Below are 27,647 nucleotides of genomic sequence, written 5' to 3'. Positions count from 1 at the left end.
ACAGAGAAGGCTTAAGAGCCTGAATGAAAATGGAAAAGCTAATCACTGATACCAGGAGAAGAAGAAGGATACCGAACAGTATTAACTTCAACTAATGCAGGCATCTACAGACAAAGCACTGAATATGTAGAATTAATAAAACAGTGTCTGCTGGAACATATTAGGAAAAGTTCAGGCAATTAATGACAACATTACATGGCTATGCATAAGAATGTTGATAAAAACAGTCTTACCTAAAAACATTTGTGAGGAATGCCCATATAATTCAAAGTGAAATTATATTGGTGCCAGTTTAGCCAAATAAATCCCATTCAGGACACTGCCTACAAATAATGACTGTTACAATTCCATTTGCTAGAAGTCCCTCCCTGCAAATGGCCTACAGAGCTATGAAACCAAGCACATGTAAGCAGAGTAGAAGTAAGACAGGTATAATTATAATCCTCATTACTGGAGGATAACTTAAGCTCCTCCAAATAATGCATATTTTTATCTGATATTTACAAAAAAAACTTTTCCTACTTCTTTTAATTAACAGAACATCAAAAATTAAACAAAAGCCTCAAACACTAAGCACATTGAAAACTTTTTCACATTTTCTAGTTTTTCAATGGATTCATTACCAAATTTTGATAAAATCTCTTGCTGTTCCTCTCGGGTGGAGAAGAGGATCTTGGGATTCAGGCCTTTTATATTCATGTTATCCCAAGGTGGCTGCTCACAGCTGGGCCTATCTCTGGGCTCCACCTCTACTTCCAGATTGACTTGAAATAAATCAGGGTATTTCTCTTGTATGTCACAGGCATCCAGATCATATCTGTAAAGACACAGACAAGAACTTTATTGATAATGATAGCTAACAGGATTAGATCTACTGCAGTCCAAAACAAAACTCCAAAGCAACTAGTACAAGACATTAAAAATGCTGTGTTTGTTTAACTATTTTAAACAGGTGGTATTTTTGTATATTGTTTGTATAATGAACAAAACATTTAGCTTCCTTAAGGTGAGTAAACAAAAGACTCTTGCTGCAATCAGAGTCATCTATTTCCTGCACTGATATATTTCCTCTCCCTGGTATATGTTGATGTTTGGCAAGTTATGCAGTTTCAAAGACAACTTCTTCCAGTCTCATACAATAAGGTGCAACATACTTGGCAAATTTCACCGTAGTAGCATTTCGGGGCACAAAGCCTGTATGGAACTGAATCTGAAACATCTTCATTGAAGCCATCTGTTGAAAACAAGAAACAGGAAACTGTATAAATCCACCTGAACAGTATGTACAATGTTCTGCCTTTAACATAATGCAAAGTATCAGTATTAAAATATTTTGAAGTACTTGCTCTGCTACAAAAATTTCAATTTAATTACAAGTATACTTTATCTTGAAAGATTTAAATGCAGTGAAACACAAAATAAATAGATCTATTACTAGCACTAACAACCCAAAAGACCTTCAGTCAGATATCTCATCATTAACCTAAAAACAGACTATCAGTCTAAAGTATTTCCAGATCCTATTCTGGAAGTTAAAACTGTATGACCCTTGATCCTTTTCTGAATAGCATATGCTCAGAAAAATCCACTTTGCAATAAAATAAAACCAAGAAATATATATTTATGTCACATATAAAGGAATAGACTTAAAGCAGTTTTAAATATACCACACTTAAAAGGAGAGAGCTTCTCTGATTCTTCCATCCCTACCATCACTTTCCTAGAAGATAAACTGAACTCTCCCTCTACTTAGCTGTGAGAAAGTGGAAGACATTCGTAACACCCAGCTCTAAACACAGGAGAAATCTTGAAATGTGGTGGTTAATCTCTGTAAGAGATCTGCAGAGAACTTTAGGGGTCAATTTACAGCAGATAAAACTAAGGATACATTGAATATTGTTCCATCAAACCTTCAAACCCAGATCATCACACACACTGTTGAGGTATCATGTGTTATAGCTGACAGCTGAGAAAATTCTAGTCTTTTATATCAGTGAATAAATGCCAGAGAAACCATATCAAAGAAACTCTCCTGGTCTACCATGAATAAAAGTGAGATGGTGCAAGAAGTATAACCTAACCTTGGCTAAATTTTGTCAGTTTTATGCCTTTCTCCTGATGACCTTTAATCATACAGTAGTTATTTTTGCTCATTAAGGCATCATTTCACTGAGTTTTTAGTTTTAAGGTATTCTGGAAGGCCTTGTTGAACATGACAATATTTGATACATTCCTACTCATAAGGCAGAAAAAAAACAGGGAGAAAACAATTTCAGTAAACACTAACTATGTATGAATACATATGCATGTCCCACATGCACCGAAACTGGTTGAAAAAGTGTCTTATCAATTTCCACAAACCTCCAAGCTCTAAACTTTGGGCTATCCATTCTTATCTTTTATATAGATTTCCAAGTTTAATTGGGTTACTTATTTGGAGAAAAAAAGAGCATGCCTCTTCTTTAAAAAAATTTGAAGACAGGCTTCATTAACAAGTTTTTTGTGATCTTGCAACACATTCGCATCCATAGTTGAATTAAAAAAGGAAATACGCATTCTCTCTAGTAGAACAAAAACAACTAAAAAAATCTACAAAAATTGAACCTGACTTTAGAAATAGGCTCTAAAAACACATGGATTTTTCTAGCCTGTTTTGTACAGGCAGTCTCTGGAATCCCACTTTTCTGCTGAGTGGTATTTTTCCTTTGTTTGCAGTTTGTGTGCACAGAATTAAAAAGTTCCAGCTTGTTGTGCAACTTAACAGGTAATAATTGCTGCCTTGAAAAAAATGGCTAGGGGCTTTCCCTATAAATATAACAATTATCAGTACTGAAGTACTTTCCAGAAATGCTTACAAAAGCATCTACATGTACAGCATTAGGAGTGGACATACTCAGAAGGCTTGAAAAGGTTGAATTCACATGTTAATGAAAACCTCAAACATTTCTCTGAATAAGTAATAGTAAATAAAGCAAAGTACTCAGTAGATAACTAGTAGGATACTAAATTGCAACTAAAAATAAAAAGCAAATCTTCCATTCAGACTGTTAAATTTATCATTACCTTGGCTTGTAGTCGTCCTCCTAGAGTCGACCTGGCATGATAGATCACAATGAGAACATCCCCTTGGACTGTTATACCCAATGGGATTACTGCTTTCCCATCTTCAATTTTAAACTCCCTAAAGGGAAAAAAAAAACATTACCACAGTCAAGTTAGTTTAGAAAGAAATTAAATATTGTATTACTTTAGATTTAGCCTGCTTTCTCCAAGGCTTTCAGTAGCTAAAACGCTAGAAGGGCTTTAGTATTCTCTCATTTTTCTTGTCCATCATTACCCACATCTAGCAGTGTTACTACCATTTGCAGTTGTGCAGACATTAGAGCTGTACAGGGGCTAATACGCAGTCACCTTGCAGCTGCCATGCCTGGGGGATCCTTACGGTTTCCACGACTGAGACATGATGAGCTCAGCACAAGTACATCAGGGATCAATGTTCCCAGTCTTACATCACATGGAGTGAGAAGAGGGTCGTGCTCACTGCCTCGCAGTGTCCAGTGTGTAACTCACCACCACCCCCACTGTTCTGCAAGACCAGCTGCTGTAACAGCCACATTCACGATTCACCTTTTGAGACCAGCTAAAAGGGGACAGAGGAATCTGTCCCTTTTGAAAACATGTAAATGCTAGAGTCTAGAAAAACATAATTTGCTGTTTCAGAGCAAGTCATAATCTGTACTTACTTCATTTTGTCATATTCCTGGGAGGTAGTAGTTACTCTCTCATCTCCCACATAAATCTCACAAAAAGGCCTGCAGCCATTACGCTGCTTACTGAAAAGCGGAACGGGAGTCATGACAATCGATCTGACCAGGATGGGCTTGCTGTGAGGGATAATGGGTTCTTCAGCCATCATATCACACATGTACTCAATGTATCTGCCAAAAACAGATGGTACTCATTTAGTCAGAGCACAAAATTCTAAGAAACGGGTGAACACATAAGCAAGTTACATCTTACCCAGTCACTAAGCATTAACAGTGAAACAGTGGGAACATTTACCACCACCTCCAGCAAACAGATTTTCAAATCTCATAAAATGACACAAAAGGGTCTGTAGCTTTACATATAATGACTTGTAAAATAAACCAGTCACTATTTCAAAAGGTCTTAAAACACTAATCTAGGAGAACTATTTATTTTGTATCTTACACATAATGGATCACTCAAATCTTCCTAAAGGCTTTAAATTTGTCCTGATTATTATATATTATTTTGTGGAGAACCTCTTAAGTATGCATGAAGTAAATGTGTACAAAAACATAATCTGTCATTTATACTGAATTAATATTTTATTTCCCATCCTTCAAAATCTAATCATTTTTTAGGAAACACCCTTAATACCAGTGTCACTTGTTATTCGCACTTTACAGTTATAAGATCTATTAAATTAAGTCAAATAAACATTTTAAAACATTTGTCAAAGTATATGCAAGTCACCTCTGCATGCACTCCAAAAAAAAAGCACTAGGTGTTTCTACCCAGTTGACAAAAATAATTTCTGGTATTCCCTCAGAGCTTGCAGTGTTCTGACATAATAAAACATATTGTAATAAACGAGGAAACATGAAATAAATCTTACCTATGTGGAAGAGGATTTTATAATTAAGAAAGCATTCAAAAGCTTGGCATACCCTTGTCTTCACTCCTAACACTTCTTCACCACTTGACCCATTTCTGATGGGTATTTACAGGCTCAGAAAGTTCAGAACTATCTTTAATTCACGATATAGCAAAGTACTTGGAAAAACAGATGTTTGAACACAGACATTATTGAAAGAATTTATCTTTCTAAACACATCCTATACCATATCAGAACTGAATAACTACTTGCCTCAACAGTACCTTACAGTACCTTTTATGAGAAGGCCAAATGCCAGGTGGACAGCGTTTCATACTGAACATATAAACAGCAGCTTCAGCAGTAGTGAAGAGACGACAAAAACACAGAAAAGAACAGACTACAACAGCAGATGCTGCTCTTCCATCCTAGTTAAAAAAACATGTAGCTTTGTTAGTAAATCTAGTGGAAGAAGTATTATCCAAGTTACTGAAGAACATCCCATTCTGTATCCTATAAGCTATCATTATTTAATGTCATGATGTCCAAAGTCTAGTGTTTTTATTTGATTTGAACTTTGTAGCTGAGTGTGAAAGCTTTTCATTCAACTTCCAAACCATAGAAAAGATATTACATATTACTTTCTTGTTCAAATGTGAATAACTACTTTAGCTTACCACTATTTGAAATTTTCAATTTATGTTCTTTACCTTACTGTTACTAATACCCATTTTTAAGGTTTGTTTCCTGGCTGCTAACTGAAACCCCAGAACACTGCTATTTTTGACTGATAGCCATGGATTTCTGCTGCAAGAAAAGTACAAAGACTCAGAAGAACTACACCACATTAAACTCTTTAGACTTCTGTCTAAAACTGTTAATAGCATGCCATGAAACAAAGAGAAAGAGATTAAAACTGAGCTTCTTTCTGCAGGAATGTATCTGCTACACAGATACATCCCTGTATTATAAAAGGCAGAAGATTCAAAAGAGATAATGGTTGACAGAACAGGACTTCTCCAGGTTTGCTAGCTGGAAACATGGAACAGAATTTTTATCATTCATTTCTTAAAGTTCTGGTGTACACTTTACGTAACATCTGGCACAAAGCCATGTATATACAAAAGTTTGCCTCACATGGGAAAAAAAAAAATTAGTTAGGCACCTTGAACAAAACACTTCAAGGGAAAGATGTTTAAAAACTGTTGCAAATTCAGCACATCTGCTTCTTACCTACTTGACCAGCAATCACTTGACACTGAAGTAGTAGAAGTATTGCATTGATATAGAATTAGATGCCTAACCTCACAGCAGCACCAAAAATTATACTGGCTTTCAGGAGCTGACATGAAATGGCTTTTCACTTGCAAAACACTACATAACTCAGAAATATGGTTTGTCAGATTAACAAATTCTGGTTTTGACTCTGATAGTGATACTCCCTATTGATGGCTATACCATATCACCAGACAGGTTTTGAATGCTTTCCAGCAGCATTGCAAGTATTGTCACATAGTCAGTCACGTTTCACTTTTTACTCTGCAGCAAAATAAGAATGTCAAAATTTCACATACAATTCTCTTAAATAAATATAAGAGTGACCTAATTTTCAAATTCTGAGCAAAGTATTCTTTAAATTCATTCCTCCCACCATGTTTGACATGAGGTGGCTCTATAGACAGTTTTCTTGCTTTTTTTGGTTATATCAAAGTTAATACTTTAGTGAATAGTGAAATCTACAGATCAATCTGCTGCCAGCAAAATCAGGTAAATCAGAAGTCTTAAAGTCAGTTTCTGAAATTCTGTGGCCACAGATTACATTCTATATGGACAGCAATGGGATATGCAGTGTAAACGCATATGGGTGTACAGAAAACAAAAACTGGAGCAAATACTGGAAGAGTAGAGCAGATTTTTTCTTTCTTCAAAAGGATACTTTCCCTTAATACTGCCTGTATACTGCCTTCCATTCTAAATGCAAGCAAGCAACGGCTATATTACCATACCAATTTCCCTAAGGAGAAAATTGATGCAAGTAACTTCCCTACAAACACAGCAGGAAGGAATTGACCCTGGGGCATCCAGTAAAGAAAGCCAGTAACAATTGCAAACTGAATGGATATGAGCACTCTTCTTCACAATTTAAAGCTCTATTGAATAAAGCATTTCAGACTTAAACAAATTTCTTACAAGGCAATGCACAATGCAAACATTTTTCTGGTCTTGTTTCAGCCATAAATGCATGTTCTTGCATATGCTATAGAGATTCTGAAGATTTGGTGCTCGTCTTGCTGGCCAGCCACATTCAGAAACCTGCAATGAGAGAGACAAGAGACAGACATGAGAAACAGGATAATATAGTCACGTATCCACAGCTTAGGTTATGCAAATGTCTACAGGGCAATTTTATATTTGAATGCCATCTTCATGTTGAAATTAAGAAATACACTCAAGAAAAGCAGTGCTACACAGTGTAAATACCATTTTTTAGGATGAAGTGCAATAAAACTTCAGTTCTGTCTAGAAATCTGCAGCACAAGCATCAAGTACTCAGATTACTACCTGAATTATTCTTAGAACAAGAAGTAAAATAAAACAACTTCCAACTTAATTTGTGCACATATACTTAAGCAAAACAAAACAAAACAAAAAAAAAAACACCAAAAAACCCAACAACAGAAAGATAAGGCTTCTTTGAATATTTGTTCTTTGTTCAAAAAGCTTGAATGGTTCAGTAATAGTCCATTTACAATTTCTGTTTCAAAACACTAACAAAAAAATCAGCTTCACTGCTAAGAATCCATATCCTTAGAATCAACTGTCCATTTGTAGGATGTAGGATATGAAACTTGATTCTTGGGTCACTTGAAACATCTAAAGAATAGATATATTAAGGATTGAGGAAGCAAGTTACAAATTAAGATTTTGTTTGTATTTGAAGCTTTTTTTGTATTTGTTTTTAGTCTCAACTGCAATTGCCAGATATTGAAGACCAAGTATTCCTATCAGCAACATGTCTTCCTATCTAGATAAAGAGTTCAAGGATTACTCTGAGATAAATTACCTGAACTGATCATCACAAAAAACTGTGTTTGTGCCAAGCACAGGAAAAAAGACTGAAATAAACAGTCTAAGTCTACTACAACTTTTCATTGTACTCTAATATTTTCATTTAAAAATAAGGCCATTTCAGAAAGCATCACTTTGCAATAGATTTAAATTGCACATTTCTTTGTTAGTGCAAGCTTATGTAAAGGCACCAGGAAACAAAGAAAAGCTAGGTCAAAAAAATATTTTATATCCCTGTTTACCAAAGGATTCAATGTGGGCTTCAGTACATCTCAAATATTACAACAGCAGTGTGTGCTGGTTTCAGCTGGAGTAATTTTCTCTGTAGTAATTAAATGAGGCTCTGTTTTGTATTTGTGAGGGAACCAGTGTCAATAACACATTGGCTTTTTTATTGGTAAGCACAGCTTAGACAGAGTTAAAGTCTTTTCTGGCTCTCACATCACCTCACCAGCAAGCAGGCTCGGAGTGCACAAGAAGCTGGGAGGGGACATAGCCAGGACAAGTGACCCCAGCTAACCAAAGGAATATTCCATAACAAAGGACATCATGCTCAACCCATAAATCTGTGGAAAAAAGAATGGAAGGGGAAACATTTAGAGCAATGGCATTTGTCTCCCAAAGGAATCATAATGCATGATGGAGCCCTGCCTTCCTGTATACCGGCCCACCCATGGGAAAAGGTGGATAAATTCCTTGTTTTGCTTTGCTTGTACCTGTGGTTTTTGCTTTACCTATTAAACTGCTTTTATTTCAACCCACGAGTCCTCACTTTCACCTTGTGATTCCCTCCCCATTTCTACCAGGGAGAAATAAGCAAGTGGCTTGGTTGCTGGCTGAAGTTAAATGACAGTACTGCAGAAGAATCATACTGAAGCATTGCAGCTTCAGACCAGAACACAGCCTAAAAAAAGTGTATTCAAAAAAGCAAAAAGTACTGACTTTTTTTCTTTAATTTACCATTCACTTCCCACTCAAACACTAGGTTTCCTACAAGACGGAACAAAAGCAACATTACTTTCTGTTTCTTTAGCTGTTTTTTAAGCTCTAAGTATACTGACAATTAGCAGAATTATGGATAGCACCCAAATTCTCAGAACAACCAATTCCAAAAATTACTCAAAACTAGCAGAGAAGTTAGTTTCAAAACCTCCATTAAATTTAATCAAGATTAAAGAAATTTGTAGAATATCCATACAGATAGCAAGCAGCAAGAAACTAATAATATGCAATTTCATAAGCACCTTCTAAGCAAAGTGTCAGAATTAAGAATTTTAGAAGCTGCTCTCCTCTGATCATGTTTAAAGGCTTAGCATAATCATCTTTTGCCAGCATTAAAGTAAACCTAAGCTTCTTTAGGTTCCTACATGGCTGCTCTCATCCAGCACTGAAGAATGAATTAGTCAGTATTGCTAAACATCTGAATTTCAAGATTAGGCAGGTGAGAGTTCCAAATACAATTAGAGTTTGTTTCCAAGTAAAATAACTGCGTTCCTAAATATTCCTAGACAATACAGTGGTCATGAACCTGTAATGTTTCAACTAATTATGACCTACAATGACTTCTGAACAAAACCAAGATTATATTATCATTCTTAGTACCAACACATCAGAAATACCAGGTGTATAGACACCTCAGACTTGTATAACAAAAAAAAAATCCATTGGTAAGCAAATTCCCTGTCACAGAACTTATTCTTCTATAAATGGATCACTTTGCAGGATGTGGAATAAATCAGTTCACCACATCAGTCTCAGACTTTCCAGCAATCTAGTGCTAAAAAGAATTGCTGAACATTTTGCTTTGAGGTACCTGCTACAAATAATCACACAGTAGATTTCCTGCGTAATCAAGTTTTTTGCCTTCCATCTTGAATAACCTCTGCCTGGACCTCATATCGAACCAGATACACATAAAGAAGCTGATTGCATTTAACCAAAGAGGCAGCAGTGCTTTCTTCCAGGTGTGACAATACTTCATCTTGTTTACAAGGAAACTAAAGGAAGTGATAGCACTAGAAAGAATACATTAAATATACCTCACCCCAACATTTTAAGTAAACTCTGATAACTGAAATAATGCTAAGGATGGCTCTGTATAATAAGGCCAAGGCTTTATCATTCTGTAACTAATAATGGTTCTAGACTCTTGGCACAAAGTATTGCGTGGAAGGGGCATGATCACTACAGACTGTTAAGGTGCTGGACACCTCACAACACAGTAACAGTACCAACTGTTGAGCCAGGACAAAAGCAAACACTGAAGTCCATATCTTGGCATCTAACAGGATGTTCTCAATACCTGGTTGCTGAATTAGGCAAATGCTTTCATATCAGTATCAGAGAAATTGCCAGGAAGGATAATGGAGGCTCAGCTAAGCCACAACCATACTGAAGATGGTGGGAACAATCAGTCAGCTATGGCTGTGTTATAGGGAGTCAAATGGTGTGTAATGGGACAAGGAGAAACTCCAGTGAACAGGTTATGCAAATCAGTCACCATGTCCTCGATACCGGAAAATGGTATAATATAGGAGAGATTGACATTTTAGTAAGACTTTCATTACTTTAAGTATTCTCCACTTAAATTTGAAACACATAAGGTAAATTAGCATGTTTTCAAAGATATTACTATCCTAGAAAAAAAACAATTTTAGTCTGTTTAGTAAGACTTTTTAAGATTAAAGTTTAGTCTGCTACCCGTCAAGTTTGGTTTTAAAGCAAAAACAAGGAAAATATAGGTACCTCTTTGACCTTGTGTTTACACTTACTCTTTTTGATTAACCTGCTTTAACCTATTCTACAATAAAAAGCTGAAGGTATAATGAAAACTTATTATACATTATGTAGTATATAGTATATAAATATTGTATATTATATATATTATATATTATATATAATTAAAACTTATTATATATTATATATAATGAAAAATTATGTTTCAAGGCCTTTCAGAGCAATACACAAAAACTATACACACCCTGTTATGGAATCTTGAAGGTCTATATGTTCTTGGAGAGAGATTGTACACAGCATAATGGCCAGGATGTTTAGAGTCCAGACACAACCGCACATCTTCTATGTTATTTTTGATGGCAGATTCCACACCTTCAGCTGGAAAGGACATCACTGAAGACAGAACAAACAACAAGTGAATTTTTTCATGTATTAAGAGCAAGCAGAAATTATGTTTAACAAATATATAGATATCATACCAGCAATTCTGGAAGTGATGTATGATATATCCAAGTCTCCTTTTGCATAACTGAAAGAGAACATATTGGTTTTAATACTGGGACACATAACCATTCAAGCCATAAGTCTAAAAGCCAGATCTCTCAGGTGGCACCCACCACCATGAATAGTGTTTAATTTCTTCCATCTGAGGCTTGTTACATTCACATTTCCAGAGTTTCAAAACAGAGCTTTCAGAACAGATATCATGTTTAAGCAGTTACGCATTTAAATTAGTGGCACCAAAATCATCTGTGGGATTTTATACAAATACCTTTAATCTTTAACTCACTCCTCTAGCCCCTGCTCTTACTGATAAAACACACTGAAGGGTGTCAGTTTGAAAGCCTAATGATGATACATTAATATCTTTAATGAACAGAACATCAAAGTTTAAATTACATAACTATGTAATTTAGCATGTTACTATCTATCATAGATGGCCATGCTGCCCAATATCCAAATTCCATATGCACAGAGTTAAGAACACTTCCCTGTCTAGCCATTCAGGAAGGACTCTGGCAGCATACTTGAACCACCACCAGACCTGTCACTGCCAGGACTGAAGACCCCTTGACCCCCTACACATCCTGCACTCACACAGTCAGAGCTGGTTTCCTTACCAGTTGGACTCCAGGCTTCCCATAGCAGAGTCCCAGAACTGAGTTCGGTTTTAGTTATTTAATCCTCCTGCAGCAACCAAGTAACAGCTGGAGCTGCTGCCTCCCAGGAGGGACTCCCAAGAAAGGAAACAGAGAGCTTTTATGCTCTCACAGTTTATGGGTGCCAAGGTCTGGGGTCTTCCTGCTGAGTGCCTCAGTGTCCTGGCTGGTCACAGGTCCTGTGCCCTTTGCTGTGCTAAACATTGGCAATTCCAGACCTCTTGTCTCAGGCTCACAGCCAGAGCTCAACCTGCAGCTCCCACTGCAGCTGCAACCCCAGCTACCTGCACTCAACACAGAGAGTACCTCAATCTCTTCCCTCGTTTAAATAATTACAAAAAATTCATTTCCAGAACTCCCATAAGTGAGCAAGGCATTAGTCATTACTCATCTCTCTCTTATACAACTGTGCACAGTTTAAAAGTGCAGCCTTTTCAGAAAATCTCCCAGTGATCCTTAGGTCAATTGCCTGCACCTTAACCTAATCATCCCCATTATGTCACCAATTAACTAATTTGAGACCACTAATACTTTTTTGTTTCTATGGTATCTGCTATGTAGCAGAATGAAAAAGCAAGAGAATAAAACTGAAGAGAACCAGTGCAGGCCAACGGGCTTGAGTATAACTACACTGGTCTGCACTCCTGGATTGCCAAAATAAAAACAAAACTCACCAACAGATTTTGATTTAGACTAATGGGTGAATTCGAGTTACACTAAATTAAATATCTCAGTAGCCTATTAACTCCAGAATATCAAAATGTCCTTACAACATGATGCATATTTCATTAATTCAGAGGCAAAACTCTAGATCACTACTAACAAAACTTCTATATCACAATAAAATTTCAAGACACTGCTTAGAAAGGCAGACCTAGGATACTACACTCAAATTTTGAAACACCAAGAAAGAACGCTAAGTTTTGATTCTTTACTGTTTGCTAGTAATGATGGAGGTTAGCATGACTGATCAAAAATATACATTATATATGTATAATAGAAGAAAAGCATGCAAACATAGACCTATATGGAGTGTTTTCAGTCTGTGGCGCAACATGGGAAACTCTGTGTGTTTTTAAGGTTCTAATTAAGCTCAAAAAAAAAAAAAAAGGTATGATATGACACCAACATTTAATTCTCTGATGATACCAGACTTTTTCGAAAAAGGGACTACTTCACTGTGGGACAGGACTAGACTAGTCTAGTCTCTGTATGGAGACAGGGGATTATTTCCTTACAATATCTAATGGGGGCCTACAAGAAAGCTGGAAAGGGACTTCTAGCAAGGGCATGTAATGACAGGATATGAAGAAATGGCTTTAAACTGAAAGAGAGCAGATGGATATTAGCCTGGTCTAGTTGAAGGTGTCCCTACCCACAGCTCAGGGGTTAGAATTAGATGCTGCTTCCAATCAAAACTACTGCTTGATTCTATGAAATGAAGCAAGTAAGACAGGAATTCTGATTTTGCAGAATAAATATCAAAGCAAAAGTAAGAGGTTCTAACTACATGTTAAAAACTTCTCACTGTGTAAATGGTTGGCATTATCATGCACCTGAAGACCACAAGTAATATTAAACAACAGACAATTCCAGCAAATTAAAAACAATGGAACTAAAATTAGCAACTAAACTCACAAAATAAACTAGATAACACACATTACAAAATTCTACAACACTATCATCTGTTTACTAACAACTGAAGATGATAAAGAACAAAGAATAACAGACTAACCAGCACAGCTACAATGTGAGCTTTTAAACCATTAATTTAAATACTGCCCTAACACTAAGCAATCTTCCTCCAGACATCTCTACACTTACAAGATTAGAAAAAAAATCTATCCATCTTTTTTTCAGTTTATTTTTTAAAATCCAGGAAGAAAAACAGCACTAAAATTTACATCAATCTGTTCCCACTTGATTTTGTTTCATGAAACTGAATTAATCATGCAACTACCTGGTGCAATGAAAAGATCCATTAAATAAAATACTAAACAAGAAATAAAATTACCTTAAAATCCAAGAAAGCAAGCATAAAAGGTAGGTAATTGTTCCTAGATTACTACATTATAATTTTTTCATCAAAAGAGATTGTTCTGACAAAGCAAAGGAAGACTGATCACAAGTTTTACCTGCTGCTTTGATCCTATCCTTAAAACATTTAGCTATGTTTTTTAGCTATGTTTTTTTGGCAGGGCATTTGTAACCCATTTGTATGGAGGCAGGCCTCAATAAGCATAAAAACTGGCGCCCAAAAAAAGGGCACAGAAGCTCAACAAGCAAGAAAAAAAAAATTCTCTGAGCTTAACAGAGAAATGCTGTGGCTGCACAGCTGCAGGCTGAGCTTTCAGGCACATATGGGCACATCTGCTGGATCGAGGCTCCTGTCTGTGCAGATGGTGCCACTTCACAAAGCAATGCATATCTTCTCCATCTCCACACTGATCCTTGCTTTTAAGGCAGTTCGTAACAAGGGGGCTGAACCTCTGTTGCACTTTGTTCTCTCCATGTTACTAACAGCTGCTGTATCTGCCTGACCAGAACCTGCATCAGAAGTTATGACATCTGCAATTGAGCTAGTCTGGGGGACAATGAAGATGGTCCTCATTTACTCTCCTACTCTGAGCAGACTGTAATGTGTGTTTCAGTTTTCAGATCTTATAATTTATTAGGAATAATAAGAGACCAAATTCAGAATCAAGCTAAAGGCAGCTACAGAAGAGAAAAAATTAAGCTCTTTTTATCACAACAACAAAATACTTAAATCATACACTGTAGTTTGGATTTGTCAAGATAGAAGTCTGTCTGCAGACAAAGGAACTAACCCTTGTAATTCAATAAAGCAATGATAAGTAGGAAAGAGAGAGCCTACCGTATGAAATTATAGACTCCATAAGTGCTTAAGTGGGGTGAGGAAAATGCATGACAAAGAAAAGACATTGTAATTTTTCCGGAATGTCTGCTTCTTATGTTGGTTGAAGAGTTTTGGAAAGGCAGTCAAAGATGTAACAGCAGAATAGGTATTCTCACATTGCCGATTGTATCAGCTATATCCACAACACAAATTTGTGAAGGCAGAGAATGAATATGACAGAAACAGACATGCCCTGTAGCAGATGCAAACAAAGAATTAACAATTCAGCTTGATTAAGACACAGATTAAGAACGCACGAGCCCAGTGGTGGAACTCTCAGGAGAATAGTGAATGTTAAATGCTAACAATGTTAAAATCCTAAAGGACATTAGCCTACCTTAGGCCCTCCAGAGCAATAACTATTAGTCATGTTAATTCATGTTTTGCCATTTCACTGTTAAATACAGTAAGGATTCAAAATATAAGGCAATACAAAGAAGGAAAACTACACAACTCATGGCTGCTAAATAATATTGGTAAATTACAAGTGGAGAGAGTTTATCTTTCAGTCACTGGAAAATGAAGTATTAAAGTAACTGATTCTCACTAGCAGAATTAAATGCTTGGAGCACTTCCTCCTTTTTTCCACACTCCTCTGTCCAATGATTAAATCCACTCAGATGATACAAGAAAAGAAAAACTCATTTGTATAGAGACAGAGGGTGCTCCACAAAATCAAGATTTGCTTATGATAGTGCAGAACTTAAACACAAGTTTGATAGCTTAACATATTATGTCAAAGGTGATGGTCAAGAGTCACATAAACAAAATCTTTATTCATCCAACTGAGTCCAAAACATCTGAGAAGGATTGATCTCCTCATGGTCAATCTTGGGACATAGCATACACTGTCTGACAAGCCTCTGTCAATTCACCACAGTCCATACAAATGTGTATGCCTCAGTAGCTTTAAAAGGTCTCTAGCTAATTGATTCTTATTTGGATATGACAGCATACCCTCCCATTAAAAGCTACAAACTAGTATGAGGTCAAACAATTACATTTTCAAGATATTCACTTCTAGTAAACATCCATATGTGACTTACTGTAATTCAAACAAATGATGTAAAAGTAGTAAGTTTTCCTTTGACTAATATTTACTAAGTTCAACAAGCCATGCACTAAGCTGTTGTGTTCAGCCACAGAACACTAACTAGAGACTAAGAAAAGGCATACTAAGTCTCAACAATAAGACAAACTGTTTAGATTATGGTGGCTGCCCAAAATAAGTCTTTGCTTAGATGAGAACTGAACAGAATCTGTTCAGACAGCCAGTACTCACTGTCCAGTACTTCAGAAGTTGCTAGATGAGCTCTGCAGATGTGGCTGAATGTACAGTTACTGTTTTATTCCTTGCCCACTACACTTACTAGGAAAGCAAAGGAAACCACACAAAGCAAAAAGTTACACACACTGTAAGGTAAGAGAAATAAAACTAAGGTGTAACCACAACACAAGCCATTCCATATTAAAAATTTAATTTTAGATAGTCCTAACCCAATGCTAGAAAAGGGAAAAACTGCACAAGATGAAATTCAAAAAAAGTGATTAAACTTCCAGTAGCCTTTAATGAAGAAACCACTTGCAAGAGCAGGAAGAGAAAACTGCTTCAAACATAACTAAGTGATGAAGGTGCACCCAGAAAGCCATGTGGAGTCAAGAGAATAATAAAATGAAGTGTAGGAGTACTTCAGATGCATGTAGCGCACAACAAAAACACAGTAAGATCTAATAGACAGCCATGGGAAAGTAGGGCTTATAACTTAGTCAGAAATGCTTTTCATCACTCAACAGTTTGCTCCCCTTGTACATCTCCCTGCCCTGTGTCCATGTGCTTTTCACAGGAAGAAAAGTTAAATGCCACTGCCCAGTTACATCTATAGAAAGCTTAAGGACAAACCAAAGCAGTGCAGCTTTTGCAACTTTTAAAAAATACGACGACCTGGCCTTTCTAAGCCATATTTAGAAGTTTTAACATACTAAGTGTAAGAGCCAACAGCTAAAAACACACTTGAAGTAGATATAGAATTGCAGTATCTACAAATCTTACTTACCTGATCATTATAAATACTTTAAAAGCAGTACTATGCACAAGTAACACCCAAATTCTGAAAAAAACCTACATATGAGAAATATATTTTATTATGAGCTAAAAATGTATAAATTGTACAGACTAATTAATATTGATCATAAGGAAGTATTAGAAATATTTGAAATGGGACTGATAACCTGATTAGAAAAGAGAATAATCACACAATATGAATCTGAAAACATACACATCTAAACTTGAGAGTATTCGTACATGCAATACAGGGCACAGGAGACAAAGAGTGCCTCTCACACTGTCTAGAAGGCATAGGATTCCACCTGGAAACTAAACTGAAGAGCTTATTTCCCTGCAGGTATTTTCCCCTCCTCACATCCATTCCCTTGATTTGTACATTTCACCACTTCATCTTTTTAATTCCTCTTATATTCATGAAGGCCTTAAATAATAATTCAATTCTGCATGTTGCTCAGCCCCACCTCCTCATGTCTCAAAAGTTTTCAGTATTTGAAGCACAGCAGGGTAAGTAGTACCTACAGACAGGCTCTAACTGCAACATTCTCAATTCTGGTACATGACTGTTGAAATGACTTTTGTATAAATATCATACATAAAATCTCAGGGGTAGCTATCAGCTATTACAGCTCAAACTTGGACAAATATGCTGAATTTACCATTTCTGGAGTAAACTCCTGTGCCTTCATTTAGAACTCTTATCAGCACAATTTTTTATTTTTTGGGGTTTTTTTACTCACTTGGCCACAGACTGGATAACTTTAGAAGATGTATCCTTAATATTAGTGAAAAATCGCTCTGTTCCACCCCTCAGAATATCAAAGAACCCTCCATAAGTCTGGTCGCATTCCGCAACGGTCAGGCCTAGAGTAGTTGAATAAAAATAATTGTACTTTATTATGGAGCCCATTCCAGGATATGACTTAAAGTATGTTGCCTATAAAGCTGGAATACAGTGAATGCACACTCAGGCTATACCTTGCTGTAAGGTTCACAGTTCCAAATTTCTCCTTATATGACCTCCACAAAAAAATAGTACTTCCAGCAGTCAGGAAGTACCAGTAATATACCTAACACATTGTTTAATTTGCTGTCTGTATTTATGAGAAAACAAGATAGAAAATTCTGGAAGTAAGGCATATGTTTCATAGTGTCAATGCAAACATTGCCTTTCTTTAGTACCAGTTTCTAAAGTGCAGCTTACCATAACCAGATCTACTAAATCATATCCAGTAGACACATTTTAATGTAGGGCTTCATAAGCAGCTGGCATAATTAAGCTCAAGTTTTAAGCACAACATCCCAGATAGCACAACATCACAGCACAATATACCTATTAATATCATTGTATACAACAAATAGTAGGCATTCTTGCACAAAACAGATGACCAGACAGACTTTTGATTATAATTGCATTAGGATGCTGTATTCTTCCACAGAAATTGATATACACATATTAGTGCAATAAATGTTACCCAATTTTAACATTTCCCCATGAAAATTAATATCCCTTGTCTCATTGAAGGTTCATCATAATTAATATCAAGCAAGAAATATCAAGCTGGAAGGAAAACTGAATACAATATGAAATAGTCCCTTGATATCTTCTACACTAATTTAAGTGCTCCATATTCAGATATAATAGTTAATATGGGTGCAGAAAGAATAGTAAAAAACTAGATGTAAATAAGCCTATCAAGCTTGTTTTCTTTACTATATTAAGTATTTTTAACTGAATGTACTCTGGATTATCTCTTTCTACAGACTAAGTACGTCAGCTTTTAATTGTGTCATTTTGGAGACATGTTTTAGTTGATTCCATTTAGTTCTGATAATCCAACAACTGTTTTTCTCAAGTGGAACTCCAGCTCCTTCTCCTCACCACTGACATCCTACAGTGCAAGCCTCTCCTGAAGTCCAGACTGGACAATGCTCCTATAACTAGCTGGATTCAAGGCAGTACCAGCTACAGCTGTTCCTGAAAGTGCTGACTGGATAGCCACAAGACCAAATTTAGACTGCTGCCTTTTCCCTTTGGGGCTGTCGAATATGGATCTTTTGGGAATGAAAGTCTAACTTTAGACTACTATCACTGTCAGATGCACTTGCAAAGTATCATGGGGAGATCCAAAGTCTTTTTGGGCAGGAGAAAAAATGAGGGAGAGGTGGACCCAGGTGCTTACAGAAGTATTTCTTCCTCATACAGACTTTTTGCAGTATAAAATAAACACATATAAGGTCAGTAATTTCCAGGCATTACTGAACTACTATGGTCCATAGCCACAATCCCTACAATTTCTTCTGCATTTATTAAGTACTCTGTATTTAGTCAGACATGAAGCCTATTTTAACACAAAGTGGTAACACACCACAAATAGCTGCTATCTTTTTATGTTGTTAACACATCTGTTGTTAAATAGCTCCTCTTGAAAAGCGAAGGCAACTGTTGCTTTTTTTACCTTGCAAAAATTGAACACAAACTCGGGCTATGTCCTGATTTCAGTACCTTCTGCCACAAGGTAACAACCTTTCAATTAAACTGCAGAACCTGAGGATTTTTAACAGTTTAAATGCAAAGTACTATTCAATGCTGCCCTTTAGACAATGCACTTTTAAATATTATTGCCTCATTGAATAAAAATAATTCAGGGTTTAAAATACGCTATTTCCACCTGTTTGTCATAACCTGAAGACTCTTCCTCTACAGCTTTTATTTGTTAGACCATTATTGCTTCTTAAAACCACACCACTTTTTAGTTCACTTATGTCAACACTCCTGCCTCTACTGGTCAATAGTGCACTTTAAATTATTTTCCATAGGAAACATAACATTTATCTTGCACAGCAATGAACCTGATAAATTCATATTTGCATATCAACAAAAAATCAAACCTTGCAAAAAAAACCCCAAAAAATAAACAACAAACAAGGCTAGAAGCAATGGTATGAATAACAAAGAGCTGGTAGTAGTGCAAAATATCTAAAATCCCCAAATTACTTTTTTCCCCCCATGGAAGATATGCAATTGTCTTTATACTATAATGACATCTGTTTTTGAACATACCTGCATTGTACAAATTGTTGAGCTGCCCTGCAGGCTTGGAGCTCTGTGAAACAGATGTCACAGATGTCCGAGGCTGAGCATTGTTTCCATAGCCTCCATTTTGCTCCAGGAGCTGAGGAGAATAATACTCCAAATGAGAATTTCCTTGCTAATTTAGCCACCTTGCTATGCTTGGCAAATTACTGCTCTTTGGTGAGAACAATCAAACTAAACCTCAGGACAAAGCCAGAAAGTTAAGATACACTAATTTACTCACCTGAAGTATAGTGCGTATTAAGCATTGAACAGGAGATGCCCAAGTGGGTTTCAAGTTAGTGTAAGCAGAGCCTTCATATACAAAATTTTTCTGAGCAAGTTAATTATGATAGAACACAGCACGTCAAACAGAGTGCTAGCATACTAAAGAACAAAGCAAGAGGATGAAAAGGTTTTCAAAAAGCAGTAAGAAATACTATATTTTTTTTAAGGTCTCTGTGCTTTAATGGGCATATCTTCAAAGATCCTATAAGTGATACTGATCAATTCAACTGAACTTTAAAATAAAACAGTGCAAAATTTTCAAAATACAAAGGATCAGGGGACCTGTTCTGAAATCTTTTCCTAAATGCACATACACTGCAGAGGACAGAAAGGAGGCCTAATCAATTATACTTCTTATGAGACATTTTTACCTCTGTGATAGGGGATTTAGGATTGACATTCCTTGCTGCTGCAATCTCCTGCAGTTGGTTCACAAGTTCAGTGATTGACAGTCTCTCCTCTGGGTTCACTTTCAAAGTGGAGCCTAAAAAAAGAAGGTCCAGACAATGTAACAAACCCTTCAAAGCTTTTCTCCCAACTGATAATAATTTTTTTAATACATTCCAGGGCAATAAGTATCCAGGGCAATAAGTAAACACATGAACAGAGTGGAGAAACTACTAAATCAATATCCAAATGAAAGTCTCATAATAGTATCCGTAAGAAAAAAACAACACTCCATAGGATCAATAATATTTCCAAGATTACACCTGGGGATCAGTTAATAAAGAACATCAGAGGTAACTTTGTGTTTAATAATACTGCAGTCTCATATAGTTCTGGAACAGTAATTAACAGTTCCAGTAACCTATCTGAAACCTAAAGCAAACAATTTTTTAAGCAAGTTCAAAGAAACCAAATTAAAACACCGGTTGTTCCAATGGACTAATTCAGATACTGTGCAAGACGCTTAAAAGAAACTAAAAAAGCAAGTTTCACATAAAATTTCATAATTTTTCTATAATGTATAATTTTTAATAATTTTCTATAATGTATTAAGATTACCAATAAAATAAGAAGTTGCTGAAGTTTATCACCTCCACATGTCAATAACATTTAACTATCAGTAAAACAATTGTTAATAAGAACATGTATCCACAAAGACACCAAATAAAACAACACTATAAACTTACGAATGAGATCATGAAACACAGAGTAGCGAGTGTCATTTTGTGGGATAACATATTTTCCATTGACTATGCGAAGTTTAGCTCCATCTTCAAATGGGTGTTGCCTAAAGCACAGCAAGTACAGGATACAGCCCAGAGCCTACAGAGGTAAACAGAAATACTGCATAGGATCATGGGGACTTCAGGCTGGAAAAGACCTTTATGATCCTCAAGTTCAAATGTTAACTCAGCACTGCCAAATCCACCACTAAACCGTGTCCCTCAATACCATATCTACACATCTTTTAAATGCCTCCATGGATGGTAACTCTACCACTGCCCTGGACAGTCTCTTCCAGTGCCTAATAACCCTTAGAGTGAAGAAATCTTTTCTATACTACCTAACATCCAACCTAAACATCCCCTTGCGTAACTTAAGGCCATTTCCTCTTGTCCTATCACTTGTCATTTGGAAAAACTATTCCTGTCTTTTTTTTCTTAAATCATTTATAAGTCATTACAAGAAATTTTCATTTTATGAATTTCAAAGCATATAGAAATGACTAGTCTTGCCAATCTGAACATGTTCAAAAGCAGGATTATTCTTTCAAAAAAAGTTCAGAAGTTTTGTTTTATGTCTCCATCCTGTGCTGCAAGGAGACACATTTTATTTGTCAAGACAGAATTTAGTCTAACTCAGATCCATTGTTACGCAATACAAAAGCTAGTTGATTATGTAAGCATTAAGCAAATTGCTTAAAATTGTAGGGAGACACACAACACTCTCTAAAAAGCATCTTCTGATAAAGGTTTGAGGAAAATAAGCCCAAAATGACACTCCCTTTATTCTCTACAGTCAGATGGCTATTCAACCCTTGGGACAAATAAAATTTAAGACTATTTTCAGACAAGTTCATTCAAGCCTCAAAAATCACAGACTCTGGACTACTACATCCTGGGAACTTCCAAGTTCCTTCCTGTGTCCATTTTGAAATTTTTATAAAGTGAGAAGGCAACAACTAACAAAGACAGAATTTAGTTCTGAATTCTAATCTCTGAATAATCCAGGTGTTAAGAATTAGCTGGGATAACTGAATATGTTACTGAAGTAAATGTAAACTGATATATATTTTTTCAAATATATTAAGATATGAAATATGCAGAGTTAGAATATTGGAACTGAAACATGTTCCATTTCACCTATAAAAGTTTGATAATAAAGCACCCAATGCCGCCACATAACTGTTGACACAGTGAGTTGGAAAATTCCTCCTCTAAGGTTCTTATGAACCCCAGTATGTATAGTTATATAAGCATTTGGGCCTTTATAGCCCTCACAAATGAAGCAATCCATTGAAGATGGTACATAAGAAAACTGCTCACTGTCTCCAGACCTCTGTGTGCACCATCTCCAACTGCCCTTGGTTATCAATTTATCCCAAGAACAGCTTATAAGGTCTGAAAGTTATTGCAGTCCCTGAGGTGTAGGGATTTAGTTACTCCAAAATACTTTGTGAGTCTCTCAGTCCAGTACCAGAAATAGAGCATATATGCTAATTCTGTATATTCTTGCAAATTTTTGTCAGGCTGTGGAAAAAAACCACTCTGTAACCTGTATGTGGAAGCATCATACAGTCCACACTAACTAATACAGCAGGGCAGTACAGAAAATACTCGTCTACTCTTCCACTAAATGCTTGCTCATAAAGCAGATCATCATTTAGTCAGAAGAATGAAACTACTCCCTGTGCAGTCCAAGACACTCTGCACATCAGGAGAAAGCACCCACAGCCACACAGGAGAGAAAAGCACCAAGCTGAACACACAGGAAATTGAGAGGCCACTCAGATTTGATTTTTGCTTCAATTGCTGGAGAATGTTTTTAATTTCCTCCGTTTTATCTGTAACTTAGGATTGTAACTGTGATAAATTCTGGCTGTTTTAAACACCGTCATTCAATTTGGTTAGAAGGCAATTTCAGTTGCAGGGAGGCAACTCCTCAAACCTAACACCATCCACAAAACCTCAGCACTGCTGAGAAGAGCCCATTCTCAAGATGTTGTCCCAAAGCTGCACAGTCCTTCTACAGACGTTATCCAGATCCATCTGAGAACTCTCATGACAGAAGGTAAAAAAGCAGAACCACAAAGTAGGAGTAACTTTTTGACCTGCTATAGGGCCTTTACCAGCAACTAATTTAAAACCTCCTTAAGGTGACAGTGGAGTTTCTGGAGGGTTCAGATAGCATTTCGGGACTGAGGAGATAAGGAAGGGGTGGGATTGTGTGGAACAAATAAAAATATTGTTCTTTTTCCCCTGACTAGCTTCAGGAAGCAAGCTGCATACTGTTCTACAGTACAGCTGCAGGATGCCACAGATATTAGACCCAAGTAAAATTAAGTCAAATTAAACTACATGAAACGTGAAGACATTGTTTAGCTCACATTGAATTAAAATCTGCAGGATGTCTTGCACAGACCATTACATTTTTTTCATTAGATATTGGTAAGGAGAACCCAGCTTTGAAATTTTGCTCCTTAAACATTTCCAAAGTCAACTCCTTTGCTTTTTCAGAAATCTTTGAGAATGAGAGGGTATGAAGGGCCTTTCAAACATGGAGAAAAATCACTTGATAAGGCCTGTCACTAGTTGAATTTGAGTTCAGGAATTCACATTAATTTTGAAAACAAGTAACTAAAACATTTGGATTTAGTGTTTATTTTCTGATCTTTAGACTTAGGTAGGAAATGTACAGAAAGCAGTCAGCCAAGTTTAAAAAACTTTGGACTTTTAAGGACACCTAACCACATTCCCAGTGTGGAATCAATGTGGTTGATAATTAACCTTTCATCTATGCTGCTGTTCTAAGACTTACTTTAAGCTCACACAGACAAATACACAGACTCAAAAGTGTTAATGACTCTACCTTTTTCCTTTGAAATTTTTTTTTATCCTACAAACTACAATCATTTATGATTCCATACATAGGGCCATACTCCACTGCCAAATACTTTTATAGTTTTATTGAACCCAAAGAACAAAGAAAGAATACAGAATAATATGTTCCAACTCAGGTATGGTAAATGAAATACATCTTCCCAAAACATCATGTTAACACTAACATATACAGAGTTGTTTTAAACAAAAAATAAACTGCAACTGCCCTTTTGAGTGAGGTTTTTATTAAACACATTTCTAGTTTTGTTTTTGACTGGACGTTAACAAGGCAAATCTGGATGGGCAACAAGGTTTCGAAGGAACTTAGGAATAAAAAGAGGATGTATCATCTCTGGAAGGAGGGTCAGGTATCTCAGAAAGTATTTTAGGGGGTTGCTAGGGCACGTAGGATAAAAGTTAGGGAGGCCAAAGCTCAGTTTGAACTTAATTTGGCAACTTTTTTGAAGGACAATAAAAATGTTTTTATAAATATATTAATGGCAAAAGGAAGGTTATGACCAGCTTTTGTTCTCTACTGGGTGTGGGAGGGAACTCAGCAACAGCAGATGAGGAGAAGGCAGAGATGCTTAACGCCTTCTTTGCCTCAGTCTTCAGTGGGAAGCTTGTCCTCAGCACAAGTGTCCTCCTGGGTTGGCAGATGGTGTCAAAGAGCAGAATGGTCCCCTGTTATCCAGGAGGAAGCCATCAGAGAACTGCTGAGCTGCTGGATGTTCATAAATCCATGGGCCCAGATGGGATCTATCCCAGGGTGATGAAGGAGCTGGCAGATGAGCTTGCAAAGCCACTCTCCATCATTTACCAGCAGTCCTGGCTCACTGGGAGGTTCCAGATCACTGGAAGCTGGCCAGTGTGACAGCCATTCACAAAAACGGTAGGAAGGAGGATCCTGGTAATTACAGACCAGTCAGCCTGATCTCAGCATCCAGCAAGTAATGAAACAGTTTATACTGAGTATCATCGTGCAGCATCTACAGGATGGCCAGGGTGTCAGCCAGCAGGGGTTTAGGAGGGACAGGTCCCACCTGACCAACCTGATCTCCTTTTATGACCAAGTGACCGGCCTGGTGGATGCAGGAAAGGCTGTGGATGTTGTATATTTGGACTTCAGCAAGGCCTTTGACTCTTCCATAGCACACTCCTGGAAAAGCTGGCAGCTCATGGCTGGGACAGGAGCACTCAGTGCTGGGTTCAGAACTGGCTGCATGGCCGGGCCAGAGAGTGCTGGTGAGCAGTGCTGCATCCAGCTGGGGCCAGGCACCAGTGGTGTCCCTCAGGGCTCTGTGCTGGGCCAGCTCTGTTCAGTATTTTTACTGACAACATGGATGAGGGTGTTGAGTCTTTCATTGTAAATTTGCAGATGACAGTAAGCTGGGATCATGTGTCAATCTGTTGGGGAGGGTAGGACAGCTCTGCAGAGAGACCTGGAACAGTTGGATGGATGGGCAGAGTCTAACAAGATGAAGTTTAATAGGTCCGAGTGCCGAGTCCTGCATTTTGGCCACAATAACCCCTGCATTGCTGTAGGCTGGGTACGCTGTGGCTGGACAGTGCCCAGGCAGAAAGGGACCTGGGGCAGTGGCTGCCAGCCGGCTGAGCATGAGCCAGCAGTGTGCCCTGGGGGCCAAGAAGGCCAATGGCTCCTGGCCTGGATCAGGAATGGTGTGGCCAGCAGGACCAAGGCAGTGATTCTTCCCCTATACTCAGCATAGGTGAGGCCACATCCTTGAGTGCTGTGTCCAGTTCTGTGCCCCTCAGTTTGGGAAGGATGTTGAGATGCTGGAGTGTGACCAGAGGGCAACAAGACTGGTGAGGGGCTTGGAATACAAAGCCTGTGGGGAATGGCTGAGGGAGCTGGGGTTATTTAGTCTGGAGAAAGGAGACTCAGAGGTAACCTTACAACTTCTCTACAACTTCCTTAAAGGTGGTTGTAGTCAGGTGGGGGGTCAGTCTCTTTCTCTAGGCAGCAACTGAGAGAGCCCGAGAACATAGTCTCAAGCTGCACCAAGAAAAATATATAGGTTAGATATCAGGAAAAGGTTTTTATGGAAAGAGTGATAAAGTGCTGAAATTGTCTGCCTGGGGAGGTGGTGGAGTCACCATCCCTGGATGTCTTTAAAAAAGGATTGGATGTAGCACTCGGTGACATGGTTTAGTTGAGGTGTTAGGGCATGGGCTGGTCTCAGCCATCTTGAAGGTCTCTTCCAACCTCTGAAATCCTGGCTCAGACTTGACAGTATTTAATGCACATGAAGAGACCAAATAGTCAGAAAAAATGTGTTTTACTTGGTGTTTCTTCACATGCCACAAGGATGTCACCAACAGCTGTAGAAACGGAACAAGAGTTTCCACAATATCTTGCAACTAATTTAATAAACTGAATGAAGTTCTAAGATTCCATAAAAAATATTTTAAAGCACCAGCATTACATTTCCTCCATTTGGCTTGTGATACACTAATAATACAGGTAAGAACTGAAGAGCTTGACACCTGCCTCTGTAAAAAACATGCCATAAACTAAGTCACTAAGTGCTACACTACTGGTGAGTACCTCAGCATTATGTAGCTGGAAAAGGTACAGCTGAGGATTTAATATTTACCTTTGATTCTCGCTACAGATTTTTTAGTGAACATGAACATTCATCCTTTCTACACAAAGCATGATCTCTGCATTGTTCTCATTCATAGTATCTGTCAGTATTTTAGCTGCATTCCCTACTTGGACATAACCATTTTGAACTCAGCAATAGGCTGTCCCAGGATTACATATGCATGGCAGAGCATGAAAAGCAAGAACTTGAATCTAAGGACTCTTAAGTATTCTGGATTTATGGTGGCAGGCTCCAACTAGGCAACAGTTCTACCAAATGTTAGAGAAGTTCAGCATTGCCTCTCAAATAGAAGTCAAATTTGATCCAGGAAAAAAACCTTGCACAATACATCTTATTCTTTTAACATTTAGATACAGAATCCATACTACTTAAGTTTATTTTGGTCTAAGACAGCATCCTACATTTATTTTGGTGCTTTAATTATTTATCAACAAACTAACACAAAGCCTGCAAAACCAGTTTCACTATAACATAAGCAACTATGATGCAGCAAGAAAAGAGACTTCTTACCCAAATGTCCTGCTTTTCACCAATTGGGAAATTTGAATACAAGTCTATCATTTCTGGTGTCCTGTACATTGGTGTTGTATTCCTTGTGATCTGGAGAAGACAATTTGTTGAAACAGTCTTGAACAATGAGCTTTAACAGCATTAAACCAAGGAAACAGCTCTCCATGTAGAATGGATAGTACTCTCATTTTTTAAATTAATTTCAGAAACACTTGTCAAGGAAAAAGCTATCAACTGATCCTGCAATAGTCACAACAGCTTTGACATAAGGTCACATGAAGACAGTAGGACTCAAATAACATTGTGATCGTCAAGAGTCCACAAAGCATGTAAAGTGACTGTTATACATGAAGCAAAAATAGACATGAATACTAATACCAAAAATCAGCAATAAGCGAATTCACACTCCAGTGCATCTCTCTCCCTTTCTCAGCACACTTAATGACAATGCAGACACATCCAAAGAGAAACTCTGGTCACAAGAATACCTGGAATGATCTTTTCTACCATCTTTTTGCACAGACTATACAAG

At 37.2% G+C, this 27,647-nt stretch overlaps 1 protein-coding gene across 4 annotated transcripts in view; it reads right to left on the bottom strand.

Moving 5' to 3' along the window:
• The window catches only part of GAK (cyclin G associated kinase), a 65,145-nt gene that overhangs the window by 23,809 nt on the left and 13,689 nt on the right, over window positions 1-27,647 (bottom strand). For 3 of the 4 annotated variants that reach the window (XM_021550349.4, XM_021550350.3, XM_085567306.1), the window contains exons 7-19: window positions 27,116-27,205; window positions 21,063-21,198; window positions 20,301-20,413; window positions 19,630-19,741; window positions 17,306-17,429; window positions 10,906-10,955; window positions 10,671-10,819; window positions 6,812-6,934; window positions 4,916-5,049; window positions 3,744-3,938; window positions 3,064-3,181; window positions 1,155-1,234; window positions 624-817 (exon numbers count right to left, since the gene is read on the bottom strand). In XM_021550349.4, the coding sequence (XP_021406024.2) occupies window positions 624-817; window positions 1,155-1,234; window positions 3,064-3,181; window positions 3,744-3,938; window positions 4,916-5,049; window positions 6,812-6,934; window positions 10,671-10,819; window positions 10,906-10,955; window positions 17,306-17,429; window positions 19,630-19,741; window positions 20,301-20,413; window positions 21,063-21,198; window positions 27,116-27,205 (1,618 nt within the window). The remainder of the gene's footprint in view (window positions 1-623; window positions 818-1,154; window positions 1,235-3,063; window positions 3,182-3,743; window positions 3,939-4,915; window positions 5,050-6,811; window positions 6,935-10,670; window positions 10,820-10,905; window positions 10,956-17,305; window positions 17,430-19,629; window positions 19,742-20,300; window positions 20,414-21,062; window positions 21,199-27,115; window positions 27,206-27,647) is intronic. The other variant, XM_085567305.1, reaches the window with a different exon arrangement.

The sequence above is a fragment of the Lonchura striata genome, chromosome Z (genome assembly GCF_050655825.1).
Source record: "Lonchura striata isolate lonStrDom1 chromosome Z, ASM5065582v1, whole genome shotgun sequence".
Lineage (NCBI taxonomy): Eukaryota > Metazoa > Chordata > Aves > Passeriformes > Estrildidae > Lonchura > Lonchura striata.
Note: the sequence above shows the minus strand (reverse complement) of the source record. Positions and strands in the feature narration are given on the sequence as shown.